The sequence below is a fragment of the Triturus cristatus genome, chromosome 1_2 (genome assembly GCF_964204655.1).
Source record: "Triturus cristatus chromosome 1_2, aTriCri1.1, whole genome shotgun sequence".
Lineage (NCBI taxonomy): Eukaryota > Metazoa > Chordata > Amphibia > Caudata > Salamandridae > Triturus > Triturus cristatus.
In genome coordinates, this window is record NC_140580.1 from 822819959 (window position 1) to 822846523 (window position 26565).

Here is a 26565-nt window from a genome sequence, read left to right on the forward strand (position 1 = left end):
CCTTGCTGGGTTTGTATTTCGTGGATAAATGCCGTGGACCGAGGGGGTCGGATCATGCCACATAGCGTGTGACCCGGCCTATCCCATTCCCCGTATCGCCACACCTCAGCATATTTTCCCAAGAATTAAACTTTGCGTTGAGCCTCTTCAGCGAAGTCCAACAATTTGGATTTTAGGAGAACCATGGTTTGGTAATCATTAGTGGAATAAAATCGCTCCTCCAGTTCCCTTATCTGAGTTTCCAGTGAAGCAATTGTGCCCCGAATAGCCTTTAACACACCCGCCTGTCTGGCAATACACTGTCCCCTGATAACTACTTTGAATGCCTCCCAAAGTGAGGCCTCAGTACCAACCGAGCCCACATTATGGGTGAAATAATCATTGATATCCTTTCGGATTTCCTCTTTAAAGGCTTCATCAAGCAGTGCATGCGGCGGGAGGCGCCAGGAAAAAGCACGGGGGAGCGATCCTGGGAGTGACAGTTTCAATAAGCATGGGACGTGGTCCGACAGGGTACGTGGTAAATGCACTATGTCAGTGGCCAGGCAGCTATGTCTCGGGCAACTAACCAGAAGTCCAGTCGGGACCAAGCACTGTGATGATCTGAAATGCACATGCCTTCTCTAGCTAATGGGTGCCTCCTCCGTCATATGTCTAAGTCCCCATCTGAGACTATGGCTTTTAAGGTGTCGCTTGCGGCCGGGTGTAGGGGGCGAGCCGCACCCTTTCTGTCCATATCATCATCTAGAATGGCATTAAAATCCCCTCCCCCACAGTATCGTTCTGCAACCTGTCGCTCTGATCTTCGTCCAGATATCCTGAAAGAATTTGGGGGAGTCTACATTCGGGCTATATATTGCCACAATGACCAATGAAACCCTTCCAACACACCGTGCAGGAGGATAAATCTCCCTTCTGGATCCCCATGTAGCTCACCTTCCTGCCAATCCACTCCCCTCATGACCAGCACAGCCACTCCACAGGTGTACTTTGAATAAAAAGAGGAGTACACATTTCCCCACCTGTTATGTCTTAACCTTTACGATGGTGTTACATTTAAGTGTGTTTGTTTATTACAGGAGACATCTATATTGTGTCTGGATAGATAAGCATGGATGAGTCTGGATTTCCTGCTGTCATTCCCCCCTCTATTGTTCCATGTAAGCATATTCAATGTTGTAGCGTGATTACGTGTGTATCATCTGGACTTGAGTGATGTGAACAGTGGGGCTGCGACATCTTCCAACAACAGACTGAGCCTTCTGACCAATAAATTACAATTATACTGGCAACGAACAATAAAACAATCCCAACCCTCCCTCCACCTCCCACTCCAACCCCCCAACCAGGTTGTAGAGTACCCACCCATGACAAACTCAGTCTCAAATGACCACGAAGTGGTACAGGGAATCTACCCATTGGGGGGGGGGTGAGGGGGAGGGGGGGTTAGCGGCACCGGCAAACTTGCCTGTACACACAGTGTGGCCAGGAGTACTGCAGAGAGAGTTGTATGGCTATATCAAAACAAATTAAATCATGCAGAATAACGACATCCTACGGGAGCCCGCAGCCCACCGCATCAAAATATTCAGCATCACCTCAATGCGGTATCACAGCATTACAGACACCCAGGTTTATGAACTATACAATACCCATATCTGTCATTGTCACTAAGGTGGCCAGTGTCCGACATCCCAGCTCCCCGGAGTTCTTTACTTTTAAATGTTTGCTTTTACTTAAACACTTCTCCAATACTAGTGCGTCTTCTATTCTTGCAATCAATCAGGGTTTGTGTTACACTGTGTGTTTTAGCCAATACTAGCTCGGCTCTCAGTGGCGTCAGTATCGCTCCTTACCACTGACCCCTCCTTTACAATTCTCGCGTCAATCACACGCCCGCTGTCACAACCAATCCCAGCGTGGCTCTTTGTGACATCAGTGCAGCACCTGCAACTGACCCCTCCTTTACAAGGTAATGCGACAACTTATTTTCTCAACACTTTGCATGTAATTTTGCATTAATTAACAACATAGAAACATTTGCTACTTTGTCAGATTCTCTCAAATTCAAAGAATAGTCAATTTTCTTTTACTGCGAGTAAAACCTTTCCCCTTACTCTTCACACATTACGAGTAAAACCTTTCCGCTTACTCTTCCCATAAACATCAGAGAACCTGTTACTCCTTCAGTATTACCCTTTCTAGGTGATATAAAACCAAAGTTTCACCAACGAACTCCTTTGCTACCAACTAGTCTCACTTTCATACAGAAATAATCCATAAAATCAGTGTTTCTAGTTCTGCGTAACCTTCAGCACCTTTCTGAATCCTGACAAGTAATCTCACTGCAGTGTGGCTTCCATTCACCACCCGCTATTCAATATTCCCGGGAATTTCCAGACCACATGAAACAAAACAAACAGGTTTGGTTAATACATTAATCAATATTTCTACCTAACTAACTAGAACCTAACCATGCCTTTGCTATCAAGTAAAAACTGATGGAGCGGGTTACCAGCTTGGGTTACTCACACAAACCATATACTCACCTTGGCCCAAAACATTCATACAAGTAAGCTAGTAAAAACTTACTGTCATCAATTTTAGGGTCTACCTGTAATTTGATCTTCACCAAATCTTACCAACTTGATCTCCTTGTTAATCATTTTTCTCTGCTCAATGAATCAGGTTGCTGAGTTAAAGTAGAAATTATATTAACTTTACCTCCAAAAATAACCACAAACTCAAAGTTTTAAAATATTTATTTAAAACAATTTTGTGAGTCAAAATCAATTACAGTTAATATCTTCTTCCTTCAAGAAGAATTTTAAAGTCAAGTAAAGCAAAGTCACAATAAAAGATCAATGATGACGGTACCTGGAGAGAAGAGAAAAATAGAGAGCAATACAAGGACATGCTATACAGATTTATAATTACCTAGGATAATGCGATGACCGAACCCCTGGTTCGGTCATCGCCTAGGAGTCAGGTGAAGGTCTCCCAAACAAGACGGGGGATGAAGATCAAGACAGGTTCAGGACTGGGAAGGTGACCTCTTCTAAGTGCAACGCCTGCGTTGCACCCCTCTCTGGCACTACTCTCCTCGAACAGTTCTTCTGCAACTCCCCTTCTAGATGATGGGCTTTCGATCAGTATCTCATTCTCTCAAGCAGGGTCTCTGGAGTCAGCATAGAGTCTGTGGTTATCCCCTGCGTCTGATGAAGGTGTCATCATTCATCCATCAAGCATCTCCTCTCTGCTCTACAAGCGAGCAACTAACTAAACTTACCTCAATTATACTATTCTACGTGTATGTTCCACCCCCAATTTTTCAGTTTCGTGAAAACCCCTACTTTTGATTAGGTAAGAAAAGGGGAGGAGGTCATCACACCATACTAGATGTAATCATTTCTGAGGGTCTCTTGTTCTATGTTCCCGCCCCTTAATTTGTATTTTCAAGCTTTATTCCCACCCGCATTTCATGTTGTGATCAATACATATTTGACACATTTTATTTAAGTTGCTTCCTTTGTCCGGGTCAATAGGTTGAGTTATCAGGCGTTTCAGTCCAGTGTGGCCTTGGCTATGTTTCAACCATGCCATCATGGTTTTCGGCTGGTTTTCTGTGTGCCTGCGCACAAAGCAGGTGGGGTAGGGGATTCAGTCACTCTCCGAGGCCCAAATATGAACTAATAATAAAGTCAGAAAAAGACACGTTAGAATGTGGAACTAAATGATTTCACTGTATACCACTTATCTCTACTCTATCCCCATTTACTTAATTTAATCTTTCGCATTAGTGTTTAGTAGAACTTATAAGGTTTAGTTTAAGCAATAGCATGTGCATTAACATGTGAGTTTCATGCAGCCATATTCGGAGCTATTGCGCAGCTGCAACGTTTTCCCCCGAAGCACAGAAGGCGTCACACTGCGTAGATGCAGTAGACGCATGCGCAGTGAAAATCCCGCGTTTTTGGAGGCCTTTTTAAGACACTCTGGTTACTTGTTTGTAATTCACATATAAAAGCTTCCCCTAGATACAGAATGTTGTGTGTAATGCGATATTAGTATTCACAAAACAGATTGGTTCCGTTATTACATGTTATTTGAGAGGATTGCATACAAGCAAGTTTCTTTTATACAAAACCTTGCTCCATCAGGGGTACACCCCCAAAGTCAAAGCCCATCGTAACCTGAGGAAAGGTCTTATAGATGTTGTCCACCTTATTTATAAAGAAGATGGCAAGGTCCTCACATTGTTCGTCTGGCTTGATGGCAAGACGTCGCAGGTGCCCCAGCATTTTTAAGATTTTTAAGAATATAAAAAATCCTATGGTATCGCTTCTGTGGTTTGAGGAGTAAGTATTGTGGGAAACTAGTTGGGTGCACTTCTCTTTCCAAATACAGGTGTGACAGATTGGGAGGGCCGTGTATCCTTGTGAGTTTCTTCTCTATGTAGGCCAGCAAAGCTACAAATGTGCTTATTACTAAGCCCACCATCAACAGGAAATGTGGAACTGTTAACCAATTATAAAAGGAACGAGCAGTGGAGGATAAAGAAAATCTAGGGGAAAAAACAAGCTTCTGACTTGACCTTTTTCTGCCTTGTTTTGTTGTGGCTCTTTTTGTACTGCTGGCTGTCTCACTGTGATTTTGCCTAAAAAGAAAGACAACACATCAAGGACATAAGTGTGAGGAATGCTAAGAAGGCATGAAGCCCATTGATAATATCTGATAATCTTTACCTTAATTACTGCCCAGGTGCGCTGTGATCCCTATTTGGCCTGCCCTGCGTTTTGATCCAAAAAATGCTTAGCAGTCATGTCTGGTTCTGAAGGGGAGACAATGAGGTCAGTCTCCTTCCACTTCTGTCTTGCAGACATAATTGGTCAAAGAGTCTAATGAGCAAACAATCCTCCTTTGACTCAGTTTCTCATGTAGGGATACCCTTCCTGCTCCTTAAAACTCTAAGATGATTACTGGTTCAGCTGCTACTTCTGCCAAACTGGCAATGTTGCTTATAAATGCAAGCACCTTCAAATGCCCTTATCACAGGGCTAAGGAGGCACCTGGCTCCAATAAGGTTCTTTACAAAAAGGCCTAGTGTACCAACTGGAAAAACTCAAAGGCCACCACCTGACGCCTACACTGGGAAGACGAAAATGATGATGAATATGAGGAAGACCACTCTGCGTTCAAGTGATGATGCTGGAGATGCTTCCTTGACTTTGACTCCTGCCTAGATTCTCTCTTCAGTCCAAGCCTCATTAGGTTCCACTCCCCAACCCAAGTCATTTATTGTGGCCTCCAAGGAAAGCCAATTTTGATTAACTGGAGCTGAGACATCCCAACATACAAGATCGTGCCCAGTCCACACATGTTGCCAAGCTCATCCACCACTGGATTACCACTCTCCTTGAGAAATCTGCAAAGGAACACCTTACATTCAGAGTGCCCCTTCAATCTCTTTGAGGTTGTGTGCCACTTCGGAGGTTGACTCTCCCTTCGAACATCACTGCTAGGGAACCCCATAGAGATGCCTTCCATGCTCTAAAATTGTTTTAGGATGGGCTAGGTGATTTGGATTTTGTTATTCGTTTTCTGTATGCCCTCATGAAGCTTATGTTGAACACACATGAGATTTTTCTGGATTCTTGTCGATGCTGGGTCCTTTGTGGCCTGGTGCTTCTCAGCAATATGTATTCCTCCATTTCCACAGCGGGCAACATGAGAGCATTCTTTTGTGCTGCCTGGAGCCTAATGCCAATCATCTACCTTCTGAATCCTTTAATAATGACACTATTGAGCCCCTCTTCATTGACAAGTCAATCAAATGCATTTCTATGGTCATTTTGATCTTTACCACTGTGAACTAAAATCAGTCCTCAATGAGGCATGGGGAAGTAAAAAACCTCCACTGCTCTTTCCTTTGCCTTCTGTGGAAGACTGACCTTCTTCCAGCATGGAATCGGAGCCTTAAAGGAGGGGTTGACAACCTGCAATCTTAGCCAAAAGTCTCTTTGTTTGAGGACCAGGTGTCTTCTCAGTTACCCGTGTAGGATGCTATAAAGACTGTGCGCTTCTTGGAGAATAGAAGTTAAAGCACAGACTCCACCCTGCAACATCATCTAGAATAAAACTGGCCACATCCTCTCTGAAGCACAGCACTTTCCTTTAGAGAAGGGCAGATCTAACTTATGGCAGAATTAAACCAACTAGTGCAAGTTATGGGAACATGGGGCTGTCAGTCAATATGAAAGGTGCTTGGCAATAATTTTTTTTTTTTAAAGATATATTCACCTTCTGAAGAACCAAGCTCTGCATGGCTAAGATAAAGGTGTCAGTAATGTATTTAAAGTATGAGACTGTGAACCCATTTTAGTAACAAAGGTCACACATGCAAAACTTCACATCCAGTCATCGCTCAGAGTCCATCTCCTACATCAGCCCCCTCTGGAAAATAAAGGATGTAAGTACAAGACCTTCACAGCTTTCCAGTACACAAATCTCCTGCCCCTCTCAGTGCTCTGGGGCCCAGATTTACAAATATCACACAGTGCAGCGCAGCTACCGAAGTGACTGTGCGGAGTTGCGTGAGAGGGGAGTAGGTGAAAGCATTATATAGACTTAAGATATGGCACTGTCCTGCTCTCTACCTACTGCTGGCACACAATCGGGCAACCTAGCACTACACACACACACTTTTGCACCATAATGCAAAAGTGTCTGTGTCATGTCTAGCATAGGTTTTGTGCTGGAAGGTTTTGTTCTGGAAGGGTACATTATGGAATGTGCTGTACAGTGCAGCACACATGCAACATTGGAAATGTTGGGTATAGGTTTCTTTTGATTAACAGAGCAACTAGAGGTGGGGGGTATAGCGATGATTTTTTAAATCATGCTATACATGTTCTTTTACTAAGCAGAGGATCACTGGCTGTGAGAGTGCCCTTTTTAAGGTCACCTTGAGCCCCACCTACACCTTGTCTGGGCTCTTGATATATCGGCCTCCATGACCGTCCCTTGGTTTTAGGGAAGCCTTGATAGACATGGATAGCACTTTAGCAGTTTACACCACCAATTTTACTATTTTGGGGGATTTGAACCTACACTTAGACAAAGTAGAGGACATTGATATGGTGAATTTTGTGGCCGACCTAGCAGCCTGCCAATTGTTACAGCTATTAGCGGGCCCTACCCATATTGCAGGGCACTTATCAGATCCAGTTTTTACTAGCATATCCCACATCACAATGCATGCACTGATCAGGTTAGGTTGGACAGACCATTTTCCGGTTTCTATGTCCCTTTACAATGTCACTCCTGCTCGGACTGAGGGTCAGTCTTCCACTTGGAAACGGCCGTGGCACAAACTAAATTGGGACTATCTGGATGCCTGCCTCTCGGCTACTTGCCCAAATCTAGCAGAAGATTCCAACGAAGCCTATAGAGCATTCTCGCAGTGGATAGAGCACCTATTAGACAGTTTAATCCCTATGAAGCGCTCAGCCAGTCGCAAACCCAAATCACGTCCATGGCTCAAGACTGAACTGACTGATATGCGTAAGGGGTGCAAGAGATTAGAACGGATATGGAGAAGAGACTTTTTCTCTACGGCCAAAGTCATCTATCGGACAGCAATCAAGAGCTACCATAAGGCCATATATCGGGCATGCGCTGTTTTTATCTCCAACCAAATACGTGAGAGTACCAATCCCTCTAATAGTACATTCTCTATTCTCACCAGTCTGCAATCTAAACAAACCACATCTGGGTCAACCATTAAGTCAAATAAACAGTGTGAGGATCTTGCCCTCTTTTTTGTGGAAAAGGTGGACTCCATCTATCGGTCCTTTCCGACCACCTATAGCATCCCGCAGGAGCCACAGGGTTGTCAACAGGCCAACACCCTCCACACTTTTCCGCCTATCATGACTGATCAACTCTCTGCTCTTTGCTATAAGATCAAGTCAGGATCTCCTGCCGACCCACTTAAACCTGCCCAGTTTAAGAAAGTATTGTCGACAATTTTACCGCCCCTGAATCAGTTGATAAATGGTTCCCTCAGAACAGCTGTGGTGCCCAGGGCCTGGAAACAGGCTAAAGTGATTCCTCTACTTAAGAAACCTACCCTTGACCCAGCCAGACCAGAGAACTACCGTCCCATTTCCTTGCTTCCATGGGCAGCTAAAATCACAGAGGCCTATGTGAACTCCGTTCTATCGGATTATCTGATTCAAAACCGTATGCATCGCTTTCAAGGTTTTGAAGCTGGCCATGCCTCCCATTCTGGCTGATCTCCTGTTGCCTTATACCCCCTCGCGATGTCTCCGCTCACAGGGTCAGCATTTGGTGGTGGTTCCCCGACCCCGTAGAGCCCGGGCTGGTGGCTGCTCTTTTCGTTACAGAGCCACCACCCTTTGGAACTCACTCCCTGTGCAGATCCGTGGCCTTGACAACTACTTTGCATTTAAGAAGGCCATCAAGACCTACCTTTTCCCTGCTCCCTAGTTTCCTGCATGCTCTCTGCTGTATTTGTCTTTCCTGCATTAGCGCCGGGACGCCCACTTGCTGGGGCAGCTGTCGCGCTTTACAAGCTAAGATAACATAACATAACTTTTTGGAGAAATAAAGCATTTCTACTTTTTACGCCTTTCTCAAAGGGTTGTTAATTTTTTTAGAAAACCATATCTACTATTGTTAGTAGACGCGGTTTTGAGTCAAAATCCATATATGGTTGCATGAAAATGCCCATGTATCATCTATGGAATGCTGCCCTGACGCAAAGTAATGCTGCAGCGCTTTGTATTGCTTTGCGTTTCTTTCAGGTAATTTTCCAGGCAACTTACAGGCAGCTTTCCAGGGCACTGCTGTAAAATGTTAGCATATCTGCCCCTTACTGAGACAGACATGTACGTTACAGAAGTGACAGCCCTCTAGTAACATATCTGGCTGTCGTGGTAAGCCCAGTCTTTATTGACTCAGAATGAAACATTCCCAAATGTAGGTCTCTAAAGTCATTGAGATTCACAAATGTATTTGAAAAAGTTTGTGAGACGGCAAAGTGCATTAATCCTCTTTATGTGACTCAAGGAAAAAGAAAGCAGATCAATTCCTTGGGACCACACCTGTAGTGACAAAATAATGGTAACTGTTTAGAAAGTGGAATTTGCATATGAAGCTGTTTGAGATAAGTGCAAGCATACTGGAGTGCAGACAGCAGTCCCATGCGTTCCTAGTTCTTTCACCATCTGCTTTTTTGGTTATGCCATTGTGTCCTTTTGCCATTAAGAAGGTGTGTAGCTATCAATGGTTCTGCAAGTGCAGTGTCTCTTGGGCCTGGTGCCCTAGGGCCCCAGTGAACCCCGTTTTGTGTCACTTTATGCAAGATCCATAAAGAGATAGAGGTCGCATTGCCGGCATATCATGGAAGTGAATGCAGATAGGTCTGATGTCCTTAGCATGTCTCCTTACCTGCATTTAACAAGAAGTCATGGAACACATTCGATCTTTTGAATATTAAAGATATAGGAGTTGTGCAGTACCTGGTATAAAGCACCTTTGCACTGTGCTAGATTAGTGAATATTGTATGGCACAAACATAAACTGGCAGGGTTGTAGTGCATATGCCAAGATGTACAGAATACATCGCTGCGTTGTAATCTGGCTAATTTTTACATTTGTCTCTTAAATTCCAAATTGTCAAGCAGACCTTCATTGACTTTCTCGCTGGGCACACACAGACCATTGTGCTTTTCTATTACAGTTTCTTTTGAGTTAGATATGTGGCCAGGATGCTGCAGCTTTTTGATGTAAGAAACTGTTGTATACCTTTAAGTTTGTTTGTAATGAAGTCATGTCTAACGTTCTGGTTCTGTTTCCGCTGGTGATACTGCTGTCCAGTAGCGTTTAAAGTGGGATTTCTGCAGGCTAACAAACGTTCTTGAATCTTCTTTGAATGACAGTTAAACACAAACTGATCCCGTAGATATGTGTACAACATTTCCCCATATTCACATTTAGATGCCAAAATTCGTAAACTCAAAATATATTCCTCAATACTTTCTTCTGCACACTGCTTTCTTTGGTTAAATCCATGCCTATCTAGCAAAATATTTGTTTTTTTGGGTAAACCTTTTCTCCAATCTTTTGACTGCCTCTGTAAATACATCCTACAGAATTAATTGCCCTTTCTGGTAGATTGTCAAAGATTTCATGCCCTGTGTCTCGTAGCACACCATACAAAACTACTTTTTTCCTTTCATGTGAATATACTTTTCCATAAATTACAAATATGTGGCTTTGAAATGGTTTGTACCATTGCTGCCATTTGACTGCTGGTTTTCCTGGGTTCTGCAAAAACTGATTTATTTGGCAGCGCTGCAACAGATTTGCCATATTACAGTCTTTCTTTTTTCTTTTTTTAAAAATTCACAATAAAAGTTAGTAGAGGGTTGATGGATTTTAATATTATGAGCTCAAAATAATATGGTAATAGGATAATTCTCTTGAAAAAAAACTAAATTACTTCCTTCAATTTATATTTTTTACATTTGACTTTTGTTCTTCAATGCTCATATCCTTTGTGTGTCTACTGGTGCTATTTCCTGTAACTGTAGCCTGAACGTGGTCTAGTCCATTTAAGACCCAGAATGCTTTGTTTTGGCGTATATGCATTGTATCCTGACGCGTATATTGAAATCTGCTGTGTGCGCAAGGGCGAGCGCTGAAGACAAGCGCTAAGATGCCATACTACCTTCACTTACTCTCTGTGCTTTCTGCGCCCAATACACAGCGTCCTGTGTCAAGGAAATTAACTTTAACAGTGAGTCCTTATTTCTCGCTATTTTTAATACCCTACGGTCGGTAAAGTTCTGTGCCTCACTTGTCCTGTCGATAAATCCAATAACAAAATGGTTTCCTTTGGTGGGTTTATTTTGTGAAGGTGCGTTTCCATTCTCTCATTGTTGCCAAATGTATTTTGTGTCGGAAGGCAACATGTGAACAAGCACTCGATGTATTCAAAAGGTAGGGTTTATTATTTGGACAAAAGTTTATCTAACAGATAAAACCCATGTAGAGTAGGCAGGAGCAGCTGGTGACACTGCGTTCCAGTAGAGAATCCAGAAGGGAATGCTCAACTGGCAACAGTCAACACCAGGGAAATAGAACCAGAACGTTAGACATGACTTTATTACAAACAAACTTAAAGGTATACAACAGGAACCTGACAATGATGATAATAATAGCTTTATTGTAGAGTTTGGAGGGAACTGAAATGTCTCTAACTTCTGGAGGAAACTCTACACATTGAGAAGAATCCATCGAATGAATTTCTTCCAACCACAGGGAAAGTATTGTGGAGGAAATACAGAAACTGGAGGATTTTCAGTACCCCCAACATCTCAATTTTCCCGAAGTGTTATTTTGTTAGCTGTTATCTGCAATAGAAAATAGTTGCCGATCTTTTCTTTCAAAAGGTATAGCTATTGCATTTGTTTTTTGATGGTACAAAATTCCTGCCACATGCTGGCATTGAATTAAATTTCCTTCCACTGCTAACAAGATTTTCATTCGTGAATTTAGGAAGGAACAAGATAAAGATAATTTTTGGTTTTAGGGTAGGATAAGATTTGTGGAATTGGAAAAAGGAGCGACCGCAGCTAACTGTTTTTTTTTGGCAGAGCACTGGGTATTTGTGGACAGGGGAGGCATGCCAATTCTCCATATACTTGGGTGTGGATAATGCCTTAAATCTAGAAAAATTAATGTATTAAAGGAAGGTTATTAGCAGTATATTGCAGATCAAATTTTAGTACTGTGACCGTATAAAATCTCTTGATCTGATGTTTGGTTTGATTACCGTATTATGCATAGAATTCAAGAATTATTGACACCTCCTTGATGTCCTTATTGCTCCATTTTTATGATTGTTTAGCCAAGGTAAAAATGAAATTATCCTAACAAAAATCATGAAATTATCTTTATGCGAACTTTGAAAATGTTCTTATACATTTCTGCATAATTATTTGTACTTTTATAGAGATATTTTGTGTTATTTCTTCTTACCTTGACCTGTAGATTGATGGATATATGTGTAAAACTTGATTTATTTAGGTTGTAATGTAGATTTATGTTGCTAAATGATTGTGGGTGTCTTTATTCAGAGTCTGTGCTTGAAAATAATAGCTGGGAATATTTCTGTTGTTTGGAAGAGCAAATGGGAATATTGGTAGATGAAGGTATGGAAGGTCTTGAATATTCTTTGTATTTGACACCTCTAGGGAAAGCCGCGCTCACTGTATTGACATTGAAACAGCATACATTCAGGGGTGTGAGAAATTGGACCAGGCTGTCATGGTAAGTGATGTAAAGATCCTTTTAACATTTCCTGCAATAATGAAAAGACAAATGATTTGTTGATGCAATTATGTGTGTTCCCTTCTAAAATATGCAGTGGTTTAGGCCTAATTCAAGTGGATTGCAGAATTGGTGATAATTTTTGCTCCCAGTTGTGAATCCACTGCAGCGTCTGGAAACATGCTTACTAGATGACCTGTTAACTCCCTAATCAGTAATGCCTGCATGTAGGTGCAGATTTACTACTTCTTACAATTCATATACATTCCCAGTAGGTCCTCAGGAAAGCTGTCACAGGTGTAGGTTTCCTGTAGTACTACTGGAGATGTCATGTGACCTCTACCCTGTGACATTCACCTTGGGCTCCTATTCCCCTGTCTATAATTCTTCATGTTGTAGAATTACCAATGGGTTAATGGTACGTGCTGTGTAAATGCCCTCTTTTTGAATCTTTTCTAGGGATACATTATTTTCCAATGAGAAGGCCCTTCCCATCCACCCCCACCAAATTCTGGGGGTGATCGTTCTTCTTCCCATCCTGCAAGAGAAGTTACTTTCGCTTTTGGCTGGGAGATATATTTGAACATTTCCAGGGTGGTAAAGGTCACATTGGAGTTTGGGAATGTCGACAAAAGTATGAGTTTGTGGGTGTTCCCAAACTTACAAGACAAACCACACTTTATAAGACCTACTTCCCGCCCCCTGCATGGGATTTTCTACTGTGGATTGGTCTGCAATTATGATGGTGAAACCTGCAGTACTTAAACCATTTATGCCTACCAGGAACCATTCAGTGAATTTCAGGAATGCGTAAATGGGGATATTTTCATAATAAATGTATGTTTATAGCCAAAAATGCCCTTCTTAATGAGTCCTAATGTGTGTATCACGCAAGAACAAAATCGAAGAATGTTACTGTGGGGACATAGTATTTTATGATAATGAAATTGTGTCCATTATCCAAAGCAAACACAGCTACTTTGTTTCATAGTATATACATTTAAATGATGTTTTCTAGATGCAGTGCAGAATAACACACAGCAAAACGTAGGATAGTACACAGTAACAATTAACATTTTTGAGATGCACTGCTTCATTTGTTTGAATTAAAGTTTTAGTAAATATTTTTGAAGCCGTCTTCTTATTGCCACTCTTGAGGTCACCCACTTAAACCACTGGCATCGTTCCATTTCAAGCGTAGATGCAGCCAGCTGCTTTCGATGCTAGAAAAAAGAATCCGACTCTGTTGCACTTCTCTTCAGTGTAATGCATCAGCGTTTCCTTCTTCCCTCTGCTGTAGACAGACAGGGCTCCTCTTACGACATTATGCAGGCAGCACTTTCCCTATTTCACCCTTATTTAGCCAAGCAGCACTCACCCTTTTTTACCATTCTGAAGTCAAACAAGCCTCTCCCTCTGCTGCATTCAGACAATACCTTTCCTTCATTGTGCTTCATTTAGCTTGAATTCTCCCGTTTCACCCTTTTGCAGTCAGACAGCACTCTCCCTTCTTTACTTTCCTGAAGTCAGAAGGAGTGTTTTCTTCACATTTCCACAGTCAGACTGGGCTCTTCCTTCTTCATATTTCTACACTCTGGCTCCATCAGACATGACTTCCCATCTTCACCCTCCTCATGGTAGACAGGACACTCCTTACACCATGGCGCACCCAGTTAGTCACTGCTTTTCTCTCTTCATCTACAGCACTCAAAACTGGGCAGGGTCTGCATACAGCCAAACAGGGCACTCTTTACACTCTGCTTGCTGCTCAGGTATGGCTCTCCCTTCTCCACTCTGCTTCAGCCAAGAGGCGTCTGCCTTTCAACTTAAGGAATAGAGGTACCAAAGCAGTAATATCTTGAACTTTGGATTCAGTTGATTTAGACTACATGAGTACTTTGAAAGGTTACAGCAAGAAACCACTTTGTGTTTACTAAAACTAAAGTGAATCGTTTAAATTGGGGTCAAACAGGTGCTTACAGAACCACACTCATATATGTTTTTATATGTGAGTACTAAAAACATTGCAAAGTATTAAGTCTAATACTGGGTTTATATACATCACGTTTAGTTTGTGTTAAAATGTCTTTTCAACTCCAATACCTGGTAGGACTGGCTGCACCCTGCGCTCAGTGGATGTGGAAGTGAGGGGGCTGTCGTTCACCATCCCTGCGTCAGCAGACATCAGAGGTGGCCCCAGACGCCCATGGCCAAACTGTGCTTTTGGTAACGGGGGTCTTTGTATTGGGGATCACAGGCTAAGCCAAATGAGACCTGCAATAAAAGACTGCCAAAATGGTATCAGCTGCAGTGTCAAGGCTTGATACAAGGCAACCAGCCACACTGGAAGTAGGAAGAGGCAATGCACTGGTCCAGGCTGTAGCCAGTCAAATTGAATGTATTAGTTCATGTGAGGCAACTGCGGTTGGGCAGCCCCAATGGCTGAAACTCTTACATTCCATTTTGCCTTACGAGATGCAGGGTAAGTTGTGTGACATGGCATTGTTAATGGGAACAAACCAGGAATAATGGCTTATGTACTATGCTGGCCCAAAATATGTTGTGGTAGGTGTTGTCTCTTTGTAGATTCTGCGGCCCACTTCAATCCACAACCATCTGATTACAATCTTTCTTTTTTTTTTTTGGGTAGTCATTTGGGGTGAGGGACAACTCGCTGAGTTTTATTCTGTGGAATTCCACGGAGTTGCATAACAACTCTGCAAGATTCCACGGAGTTCCACCCAACCCTACATTTTACACTACACCGGGTTCTTCTGAGAGACTGTGGACCTGAGCACAGGCCGCTGTGTGTGCAGTTGCTGGGTGTCCTGTGTGAAGGGGGCGAGTTGGACCTAGAGCCCCTGCGTCTTGCTGTTTTACCCGAGCTGCTGCGGGCTTTGCCAGAGGAGGAGGCGGCTCTACAGCAGGAGGCAGTGCAGACCCTGCAAGTGTGCCTTAAACACAGCCTGCAACCACAGGACTTACTAGGAGCACTGGTGCAACACGGTCTGGAAAGCTCAAAGCCCATTGTTCGCAGCTCAGCCGCCTTGCACCTCCCCAGCCTTCTCAAACCGGACCTGGTTGGCCTGGACTTCGGAGAGGTGACCCTCTGAGTGGCCAAGAGGATGAGTTGTGGCCCCACTGGAAAACCCACGGACCTGACCCTAGACACCCTGAGGCACATAAAGCAGCACGTGGGCCCAGATGTCCTCCAGAGCTATATCCAGCGCCTCCCGCCCAATTCCAGAAGGAAATGCAGCAGCCTAGCCAAACCTTAGGCTTAGACTAACACGAGAGGCACCCTGAGATGAGGGTCAACTAGAGGCTGCTTTACCTCCAAGAGACGACTCTAGACGCTACCAACAGGCCTCCCATCCAGGGAAGGCGGGGGGCCTCTTGAGACACTGGAAGGGCAAACTGATGTGTGCTTTGGTTTAGAATGAGACTTGTTAGGCTTAATTTCCTATTTGATCCCTTTTTGTTTGAAAGACAAAAAATAATTGTCGTTTTGGTTGCTTTTTTTAAACCAACAGTTTTTTAAACATACAGGCCAGCTCAGAGGAATGCTAGTTAACTAATAGCAGCCTTATTTGTATTACTGAAACCTTGAGTTGTGACAGCACAGAGCGCTTTGGAATATTTTAAGCACACAGCGAAAAAAATTATAGATTCAGTAATAAACTGCACATTGGTGACACATCCCATTGACTTCTCACTCACCCACTTAAGCATTTGCTCATTCGCATTTAATCACAAAGTGCCAGTAACGCCCGAACTCAATATGCACATTAACTCAATGCACTGACTGCTTACCTCACAAATTACATATGGTGTATGCTTGAGTTGCAGTGGTTGGAAGACTTATTTTTATCCATGTATGGCATAGTCTCACTCACAAAGGACTCACAGAAGACCTCTTGCGGCTACAGCACGTGAACCAGCACAAATATAACTGATTCACGAACAACCAATAGCATGGTGTAAAATACGCAGAGGAAGACAAGACTCCAGAAACTTGTGGGAGGAAAAGAGGAGTGCTAGGGACTCTGGTTTGAAGACCCACATACTTTCGCTCCTTGACGTACTGGTTCTCGTTAGAAACAAACCGTGCGCTCTTCAGCTCTCGGACCGCGATGCATACATGGAGTGCCGCAGTGCTCAACCTGCCTTAAAGGCGGAAACCTATTGTATTAGTGGTGAGGAAAGCGTGTAGCTATATTCTAGGCCAGTATAATCATTTTCATAATTCTTTGTATATGATTGGATTAACAACTTCATGCCAGCTCTTCATGCGCTAATTGTCCCCACAGACTGTGCCCTCGACTAAGATCAGTGAATACAACTATTTGAGATTATCTTTGTCCCGAGTCACTGCAAGTGCCCCATATACGGTGTATTGTTTTGTTTTGTTGCTGCATTTCTGCTTCCTGAAGTGGACCTTGCTTCTAACAACACGAGTGGAAATATTCTGACTATTTACTGAGCGCCTTGTTGGTGAGGGCAATCTGTTGCCAATGCCGAATTGGTGCCCTCCTGAAAGAGATGGAAGATGCAAGTGACTGGCATGCACGGGCTTAGTGGCAATAAATATAACCGTCACCAAAGTGTGCTCTATCTGCCTGGACTCTTGTCAAATTCTGCACCCATGATCAATTCAGCCAGCGAAGTGGCTGAATTTATTAGTAATTATGCGTAACAAGAGTAACACGGAATTAATACTTTCCTCCAATTCTGCCCACACCTAGTAGTGAGGCAGGCTCACATCCACATCTTACAACTGGGTGGGAAACCGTCAGCAAAATCACTGACCACTATTGGCATATTGTGCTAACAAGCCTGTGTATGACACCAGTGCACTGCTAAGGAACACTTCTGCAAAAGGCCTTCCATATTCCATAACTCAAATAGTTATGGCCAGAATATGTTGACGAGAACATTTTCAGTATCAATACTTCATGGCAAATGGCAGCTTAGCATCTTTCCTGTGCGATGCTGTAAGAAATTGAGCTATTGTTTGAGGGTGGGGAATATCCTTAAGCAACAACCACAATCCTTGTCAGGGTGAACCACAAAAGTCACTAAATTAACCTGAGCTTACCCTCTGGTAGCTTGGCACAAATATAGCATGTTACTACGAATGCTTTGACATCGTGTTCCTTTACAATGCGGTCGTTACAATGGCTGCTTTTTTAGACGCAATAACTTTAGATCGACTTGCTGTAGGGGTCGCGCTGGATTTAGGAATAGTATAATTTACTATTCCAACTCCAGCCTGCGCAACAGTAGGGAAGGTGTTGGAATAGTAAATTATACTATTCCTTATGTTAGAGCGCCCCCTACAGCAAGTCGATCTAAGGACCTGCGTTGTAAAGGCATCGCGTTCTAACAACGCGGTCGTTGTAACAACCTTGTGGTAAAGGAACTGCGATGGGATGACTGCGTTGTAAACGCTGTCTCCCGCTTGGCACAAATCATTCAGGTTTAATTTAGTGGCACTGTGTAAGGTATTCATGCAGCACACAAACAGAATAAAGTCAAAACACAACACAATAAAAAACCCTTACCAATGTAAACAAATAGTAAAATTACAAATCTCCACTCACGATCATCTGATTGTGCTAGACCAGAGAAAAGTCAGAAGTTCAGGCCGACAGTGATGGCGCATGGACCCGAGAAAGGGACCAGGTTAGTCCCCCTGAAATCCAGAGCGAAGAGTTCCATTGGTGGAGGAGGAGCCATGAGGAGCAAGGAGAGCGCCGCAGATGGTCATCGCTGTAGTGCAAAGAGCAGGCCGGGCAGTGCAACCTGCTGTTGCTGTAGCATGAAGAGGTGGTCAAGTGTCACGGATGGTCATTGCAGTAGCTCAAAGTGCAGATCTCATGTTGCCAATCTGGCGGTTGCTGTAGCACGAAGAGTCCGGTTTACCGGAGCTTCGTGCTGGTGGTCATCTAGGGCTGCTAGATCATTTTATAAGCACTCATAACAGTATTGTAAACAACGTTTTATTTGTATTTTTCCATATGTACCTATTTTGTTCAAAATTCATTAAATTTAATAAACGTCAGAATCCAGAAAATTAAGCCGTCATATGAAGATTGGGTACTTAAAATGTATACATATTTTGGTTTTTATCTGCATATGAAATAATGGACAAGGACTGCAAAACTGGATGCAAACCTTGATGAAATATAACTAAGGAACTCTGTCATAATAAAATGAAATGAAATGAAACGTGGATTTATAAAGCGCAAATTGCTGCCCTGAGGCGTCCAAGCGCTACCTGAAGAGGTCGTAGGTTAATCAGAGGCGATCATCCGGGAGTTAGTTAAGAGAGGTAAAAAGAAAAGTCTTTAGTTGTTTTCATAAGGAAGACAGGTTGGGATTGGATCTCAGCTGAAGGGGAAGGAGATTCCACAGCTTGGCGGCGTTGTACGAGAACATCCTGCCACCAGCTCTCGCTCTCCTGATTCTGGGGACTGTTGCTAGGAAGGGTGACCGGAGCGAAGTTGTTTCCTAGGGTGGTATTGTGTAGTAAGATTGCGGCAGATTGCCGGTCCTTTGTCCCAAAAGGCTTGATGGGCAATACACATTGCCTTGAAGGTGATTCTTTGTTGGATCGGCAGCCAGTGCAGGCTTCTCAGCCCAGGTTTGGCTGATAGTCTCCGTGGCAGCTGTAGTAGAATGCGAGCAGCGCAGTTTTGAACGATCTGCAACTTACGAAGTGTGTAGTCAGGGGCACCGAGGTACAGGGAGTTGTTAAAATCCAGTCGAGACTGGATCAAGCCTTGAACAGCGACTTGCTTGGCCTCCATGGGTAGAAGTGGAAGCACTATCCTGAGGAGTCCAAAACACGTCGCAGACAACCTGGTAGCCTGGGTGTCAAAGGTTAAGGCTTTGTCCAGCCATACCCCCAGGCTTTTTATGTTGTCCTTAGGTGCAGGCGGGGTGCCTAGGCAAGGGGGCCAGAGGGGATCAAAGATCAGTGGGGTGACAGGGCCCAGGAGCATCAGCTCAGTTTTATCCCCATTTAGTTTAAGGGAGGATCTCGTCATCCAGCCTTTCACGTCCTCCAAGCATTGCCTTAGTCCCTTTTGCGCGGGTCGGCTCTCCTCCTGTGCCAGTGATACCACTAGCTGAGTGTCGTCTGCATAGGAAATGATCTTAATTCCATATGGACGAACAACCTCAGCCAGTGGTCTCATATAGATGTTAAAAAGTGCAGGGCTTAACGAAGAGCCCTGCGGGACTCCACAACTCAGGGGTTTGCTAGAGGAAACCGTGTCACCTTCAAAGATCTGAAAAGATCTATTACTCAGAAAAGATTGAAGCCAGCACAGTGCCCTACCTGAAATACCCACTTCAGAAAGGCGACCGAGAAGCACATCGTGGCTAACCGTGTCAAAAGCTGCGCTCAGATCAAGGAGGATCACTGCCACTGATCCGCCTTGATCCAAGATCCTTCTAGTTTCCTCGGTGACCGCTAATAGTGCAGTCTCCGTCCCATGTTTTGGTCTGAAACCAGTTTGTGTGACATCCAGCAGCTGATTGGTTTCCAGAAAAGCCGTCAGATGTATGTTAATGTGCTTCTCCAAAATCTTACTCACCCAGGGGAGCAGGGAAATGGGCCGATAGTTGCTAAAGTCGCCAGGATCTAGGTTGGGTTTTTTCAGTAAAGCCCGGACCATAGCCTGCTTCCAGGGAGGTGATAGAGGCATTAAGGAGGTTTTTGATGATGGGGAGAACGACCTGGCTGACGGAGATCATAGCCTCTGGGGGAGCTGGATCGCAGGGTGACCCTGACTTCACTTGTCGTGCTAAGGATTCCAGGGAGTCCTGCTCTATAAGAGGGAAGTGTTCCAAGATGGCCATGGATTGATGGAGGGCTTCCGCCTGACAGGGCCATATCCGAGGAGCGGGATGGGAATCAATGTGAGAGAATGAGGAGTACATTTGAAGAACTTTTTGGTGGAAAAAGACAGCCAGGTCATTGCAGTGAGCTAGCGATTTACAGGGTGACGTGGAGGGCGGTGGGAGTTTTGTGAGGCTTTTTATTATTTGAAAGATTTCTTTAGGTTTTGATTTGGCACGTAAGATTTGAGAGGAAAAATAAGATGTTTGAGCAAGTTTGATCTCATCTTTATAAGCTCTAATCGCGTTTCTGTAAAGAATCTTATCCTCTGAGGAAAAATCAAGGCGCCACCGTCTTTCAAATTTCCTGCAGTGTTTTTTTTCTTCCTGAGTTCCTCGAGGAACCAGGGGGCGGTTTTTTGTGAGCGCTTCGTGGTGATTTTACGAAGGGGGAGTGTGGCCTTAAGAGAGTGCAGGATCCACTCTTCGTAGTCTTGATTAGCAATGTCGGGATCCGTGTTCGGGAGAGGGCAGGAGCCGACAAGGCTATTAGACCAGGATTCCGCAGAGAGTTTAGCCCAGTTTCTAGAGTTTTTGCACTGGGGGTTAAGCAGGGTGGTTAATAACACAACTAACTGAAAATGTATGCAAATTATATGAATTATGTACACTTAATATTTAAATAAATACTATATATATATATATATATATATATATATATATATATATATATATATATATATATATCTCTGCAGACTAACAATCCGATAGTGATCCGAAACTCTGACAAAGGGGGAAATATTGTGATCTGGTCTAAAGAGGAGTAAACAAAAGAGGCGTATTTACAGCTTAATGACAGGACTTGTTACATCAAAAGTAATGCGCTGAATCTGAAAGCTATGTACAATTACTTTTACACAAGTCTAGTGGCCTGGAAGAGTTTGTGTCTCATGAGCATGCAGGAGTTTGCATTTAAAAAAATGGAAAATCCAACTGTACCCACCATATATTTTGTACCAAAAATACATAGGAATCCATTGAAACCACCTTGGAGACCAATCATCTCCGCGAGAGACAGCCTACTGGAACACACTTCACAATACGTTCACTATTCTCGACAAGAGTATGTACAATCACTACCAACGTACGTCAGGGATACAGGAGACTTTTTAAGAAAATTGAGTAACTGTGAGTGGAAAAGAGATTACCTCCTTATAGTCCTTGATGTAAGCTCATTATATACGAGCATAAATCATAAAGATGGAGTGAAGGCATTGCAATACTATCTGAGCAAACAATCAAATCAAAATGTACAACATAACAAAATGATGATAGAAATGGTTACATTTTGTCTCAACAACAATGTCTTCATGTTTAACAATACACTATACCAACAGATGCGAGGAGTAGCCATGGGTGCCAGCTTCTTCCCCTGCTAGGTGTGTCTACACATGGGCTGGTGGGAGGAGCTGGTACTGGGTACCACACATGAACGTTATGTGAAGAACAATGTCATGTTGTGGCCCCGTTTCATCGATTTATTAATAATATGGAATGGTACAATTGAAACGGCCACTGAATTTGTAACTGCAATCAATCATAATGACATCAATTTGCATTTCACTGCCACAATCAGCGATGAATCAGTGAATTTCCTAGATATCCAAGTGTATGTAACTAAGGGTAAAATTGAAACCAGGGTCTACCGAAAGGAGACTGCGGGAAATTCCATTTTGCACGCCAGCAGTGCTCATCCAAGGCACTTGGTCGAAAGCATCCCATATGGGGAGATGCTGAGGAGGATTAGTAGCATCAATGAGGACCTCAAGATTACCCAGGCAGCCATCAAACCGAGTCCTAGAACGAGGTTACACACACAAAATAATCGACAGGGCCATCATAAAATCTATGAAGATAGATAGGACAGAGCTACACAAAGCTAAACGGAACACCACCTCTACTGCACTAGACCAACTCAAAGTTACAATCAACGCAAACAAAGAGAGCAGGTGTCTAATGAGTTCAGAATCATTCTAGGATTTAGTAAACAAGAGCAAAACTTGAGATCTAAAATAAAACAGAACTGGCCCCTGGTACTCAATGACCCTGTAATTGGACACTTACTTCCACACAATCTCTTTTACTCATAGTAGGGGACCCTCTATGAGGGACAGTTTAGTTCAAACTAGTCCAGAGATTATTGAGGGGACAAATTGGTTATCTACACACAAGGGCTTTTACAAGTGTAAAACTTGTAAAGCATTCCAGCAAGGTGTAAATAAGACTACTTACCAAACTCCCTTCGGAGGTAAGGAGAGGAAGATCAATAAGGTCTTGACATGCAAAACTGACCACGTGATTTATGTGCTCCAGTGCCCCTGTGGTTTACAATATATAGGCAGCACAAAACTTCAAGCGCATAAGAGAATACTCCAGCACATGAGAGCCATAATCAACCAAGAAAATACTTATCCAGTGGCACGCCATTTTAGAGATCAGCGTGAGCTGAAGTACTACCTCATTGATGCAGTTCCACAAGTAGGAGAGGAGCCAATAGAGAGATGAAATTAAGAAAATTGGAGACACGCTATATTTTAGAACTGGATTTTAAATATCCAGGAGGCCTCAGTACATCAGAGGATCTCTACACATGCCTTTAATGAGTTTTATGCCAATGTAGGTGTAAGGGGGAAACTTATACAGACACCTACATATGTATGACAGGCTCCAACAACAGTCAAGAATGGAGTAGAAAAAAGCAATACACATGTTAAGGTCCTTCCAGCTGACCTCACCTGCATACAACATGAGATATATGAAAAATGTAAATCAGTAATCAATATAAGATTGAATTTAATGTCGAGAGACTTTTACTGTATGTATGCAATATGCTTTTGTCATTCTAGCGGCCGGCCGGGTGGTTGTAGGCCCATACCTGTAACTTTTACAACCTGCAATAAACGGTTTCAAAAAAAAAAAAAAAAAAAGATTGAATTTAAACTGACGGTGAACAAATAGAAATCAGGTATTTATACCGAGATTCAGAAAGATTAAATTAAAGTGCCAGCCAGCCTGCCGTAAAAGGAAAACCAAGCTTGTAAAACAAATGGTGACAGAGTTAGAAATTACTGTTAATACCTTTTATGAATCAGTTTAACAAGAGTTCCTTAACATTGTTTTTTATTGACCACAATGCACTTTGCACTTTCACAAAGGGAGAAGACAAGTAAAGGTCTTTAAGGCAACTTGTTACACGCACTTGCACTTTTGTACGATCAATCATGCATGACAAACGTAATGGGCAACAAAACCTAATTGTGGAGAAAGGACGATGGCAACGATATTAGGAATATATATGTATTTTACAGGGATTCTTTTTATATATTTATATATACATATTGTTTATACATATATTACTAATAGCACTGTACATATGTTATCTTAGCGACATTGATCACCTCTTCCTTGTTTTAAAGTCTGTGTAAGGTCGTTCTCATACTGATGAATTTTATGGAGAAAATAATTCTTATACATATTTATATGTATGTGAAAACAGACTCATTGCAATTTACCACAAAGATGTTTTCCATGTTTATGAATGCGTCATCTTTGCACTTTGAACTTTGCACCTGTCACTTTAAAAGAGAAAAACCAAGCCATGGCACTTGTCATGTGATCAAGGCTCGCGTAATGGCTGCTTGAAAAATAAATACAACTTAAGCACTAATATGGTGATCCGTGCCCGTTTGTGGAAATAAGCCTGCAGCAAGTAATGGAATCGAAAGGATATATATATATATTATGGGCACATGTGTGGATTTTAACTTGGTATTTATACAGTTATTATTTATGTATATATTTATATATATATATATATATATATATATATATATTTTCATATACATTTATATATATTTATTTATATATTTGGTGTGTCCTTCGAAAATCCCAGGTTTTAATAATTTTAGTTGAGTACAGTATGATTTATTATCTGCTGAAAACAATTTATGCTATGAAGTAGTTTTTAAATGAATAAAATAGCTGTCTGAATATACTTTTATAACCTCATAAGACACAAAATGACTATTGTATACGTGGGGAATTCGGGATAATTGCAATATGGCGCATTTTGGTACGTTTGTTTATGATGTCAAATATTTACAGAATGCACCTCCCTCCATTATATATAATGATATAGTCTGTTTACCATGTTTATGTATCACGCGACACGGGTTTAGCAATTTAAAAAAAAGTCTTTCTGCAAAGCCAACCTTATGTGATCAAGGCCGTTGTATCGGTCGAAACGCGTCATGGCAGGCAGAAGAAATAAATAAAAAGATATTTCATTGCCACGAGATGAGTTCGCTCATTCTTTCTCGCCGTAACTGGAGGTCAAGGAATGCTTGGAATTGATATATACACAATCCTGCTCCCAAAGAAGAAGGCACGTACTCGAAAGCTGCAGGAATATGGCACCTTTATTTTTCTGGGTCTCCCTCGACCCCGGGCTTAAGGAGACGCGTTTCGGCTTCGCAGAAGCCTTTGTCAATCAAATTGACAACCAAACAATGTGGAAATTTATAGCCCACCCCCTGCAGGTATGCAATAGACATAAACAAAATACTGACATTTTAACACATTGCACCAATATGGATTATCTGAAAGAAGTAACTGAGTTGTTGTTGTTGTTAAACACATGGGAAGTGTCACTAGTGCCATTAACCCCTTGTGTGCCCTTGACGGAACCACGCCGTCATGAGCCACGGGCACCGTGTGCTCATGACGGCGTGGTTCCGTCATGGAGCGGCCGCTCCTCCCACGCGGCTCGAATTCCCCGCCTGTGCGGGCGAATTAGAGAGTGGGCGGAGTCGTGACGGAACCACGCCGTCATGAGCACAGCTCGCCCGTGACTCATGACGGTGCGGTTCCGTCATGAGCACCGCGCCACCGTGCTGCCCCCAAACCACCCCAGCGCTGCGGCGGAATTCGCGCCGCAGCGAAGGGGTTAAAACAAATCCGATATTTGCCAACTTTGCATAATGCAAGAAATAAAAAACACAAGAAATCTACAATTTACGATGTCTGTGTAACCGGCAATGTAATACCACTTTCCCCTTCTGTGTGCATATAAATGTTCATTAGTAAACAACATTCATGTCACCTGCATAGACAGTTATATTGGAAGTATGTTAATTGGGCCGCCAATAGCTCAAACATATGTGCCAGAATATAAGACTAAAATCATAAAATAAAATAAATGCTTCAAATTGTCACTGCATTTTTGTAGCAAAGTTCACACTAGTTAGACAAATTATATTGAAACTTGAGCCTGCCGGGTCGGGTTAAAGAATGCTTTACAAGCGATTAGTCTCTTTTACTTGAAGCACCATACTGCTAGATGCCGGAAGGTGCTTCACGTGCAATCCGTTTCTTATGCTTGCAAAAAGCAACCCTGTTTCATGCCCGTGATATCCTCACAACGTCCAAGTTGCTGTCCATTGGGAGACAGTGGGTCGTAATGTTTGTAAGCAACTCCACACGGCCAGAATAAACACATAATTGTGATTTTTTTCAACGGAAATCCTTGGGAAGTGGCCCATAACTGAGTAAAAGTTCTTAGTCCATCCCCTCAGGGCCCAAATCAGAATAAAAACAAATTAATGTATAAATAGAGCCATTAAAGGGAGAGTTTCAAACTCGTGCTGGGTGATCAGCATTAAATGTCAATTACATCAAGCACGAGCCCAGGATCGAATATATAATATGTATGTATATCTTTTAAATGTTGTTTCAAGCAAGCCTATTCATTGCGGGATATGTGATGGAACTAATGATTGCTGTATGTACCTATTCAAATAGGCAGTGAAAGAACTACAAACATCTACCCGTGAAGCTATTGTCCTCCTGAAAGCATTAATCGAAGAAGTACGGAACAGTGCAGATGAAGAAGAGACTTCAATCAACAGCTTGTTTAGCAGCATGCAGGTACCACCGTTCAAAACTTTCAATAATGCTCTACAAGGTAGACTACAAGTACCTGTCCCATTCTATGGCAGTTTGTCTAATGTCACAAGGTCATTGTTAAGACAGTACAATGTATGTAATTTCAGTACTTCATATTTTCCTTTACTTACACAGTGATGAAGTGATCCTGGTGAGTGATGCTTCAAGGGTTGAAAAAATTATCAGAGTGTTCCCTCTTTGACAGTTTTGGAATTGGCATCTACATTATTTTCAGCAAACCTATTAATTAGGTCTCTTGCACGTATGTCCTCTGCCACAAAATGTATGTGCATTCGCCAGTACTTGTTCTCAGCAAGTCTTAGGAGGGAACACTGGCAAACCTTTACTCTATGC

The 26565-nt window shown here is 42.6% G+C and overlaps 1 protein-coding gene across 6 annotated transcripts in view; it reads left to right on the top strand.

Annotated features, from left to right (window-relative positions):
* Positions 1-26565, top strand: part of RNF207 (ring finger protein 207) — a 1105462-nt gene that overhangs the window by 520095 nt on the left and 558802 nt on the right. For all 6 annotated transcript variants that reach the window (XM_085608881.1, XM_085608879.1, XM_085608885.1 and 3 more), the window contains 2 exons: positions 12285-12360; positions 26068-26193. In XM_085608881.1, coding sequence (XP_085465007.1) covers positions 12285-12360; positions 26068-26193 — 202 coding nt within the window. The remainder of the gene's footprint in view (positions 1-12284; positions 12361-26067; positions 26194-26565) is intronic.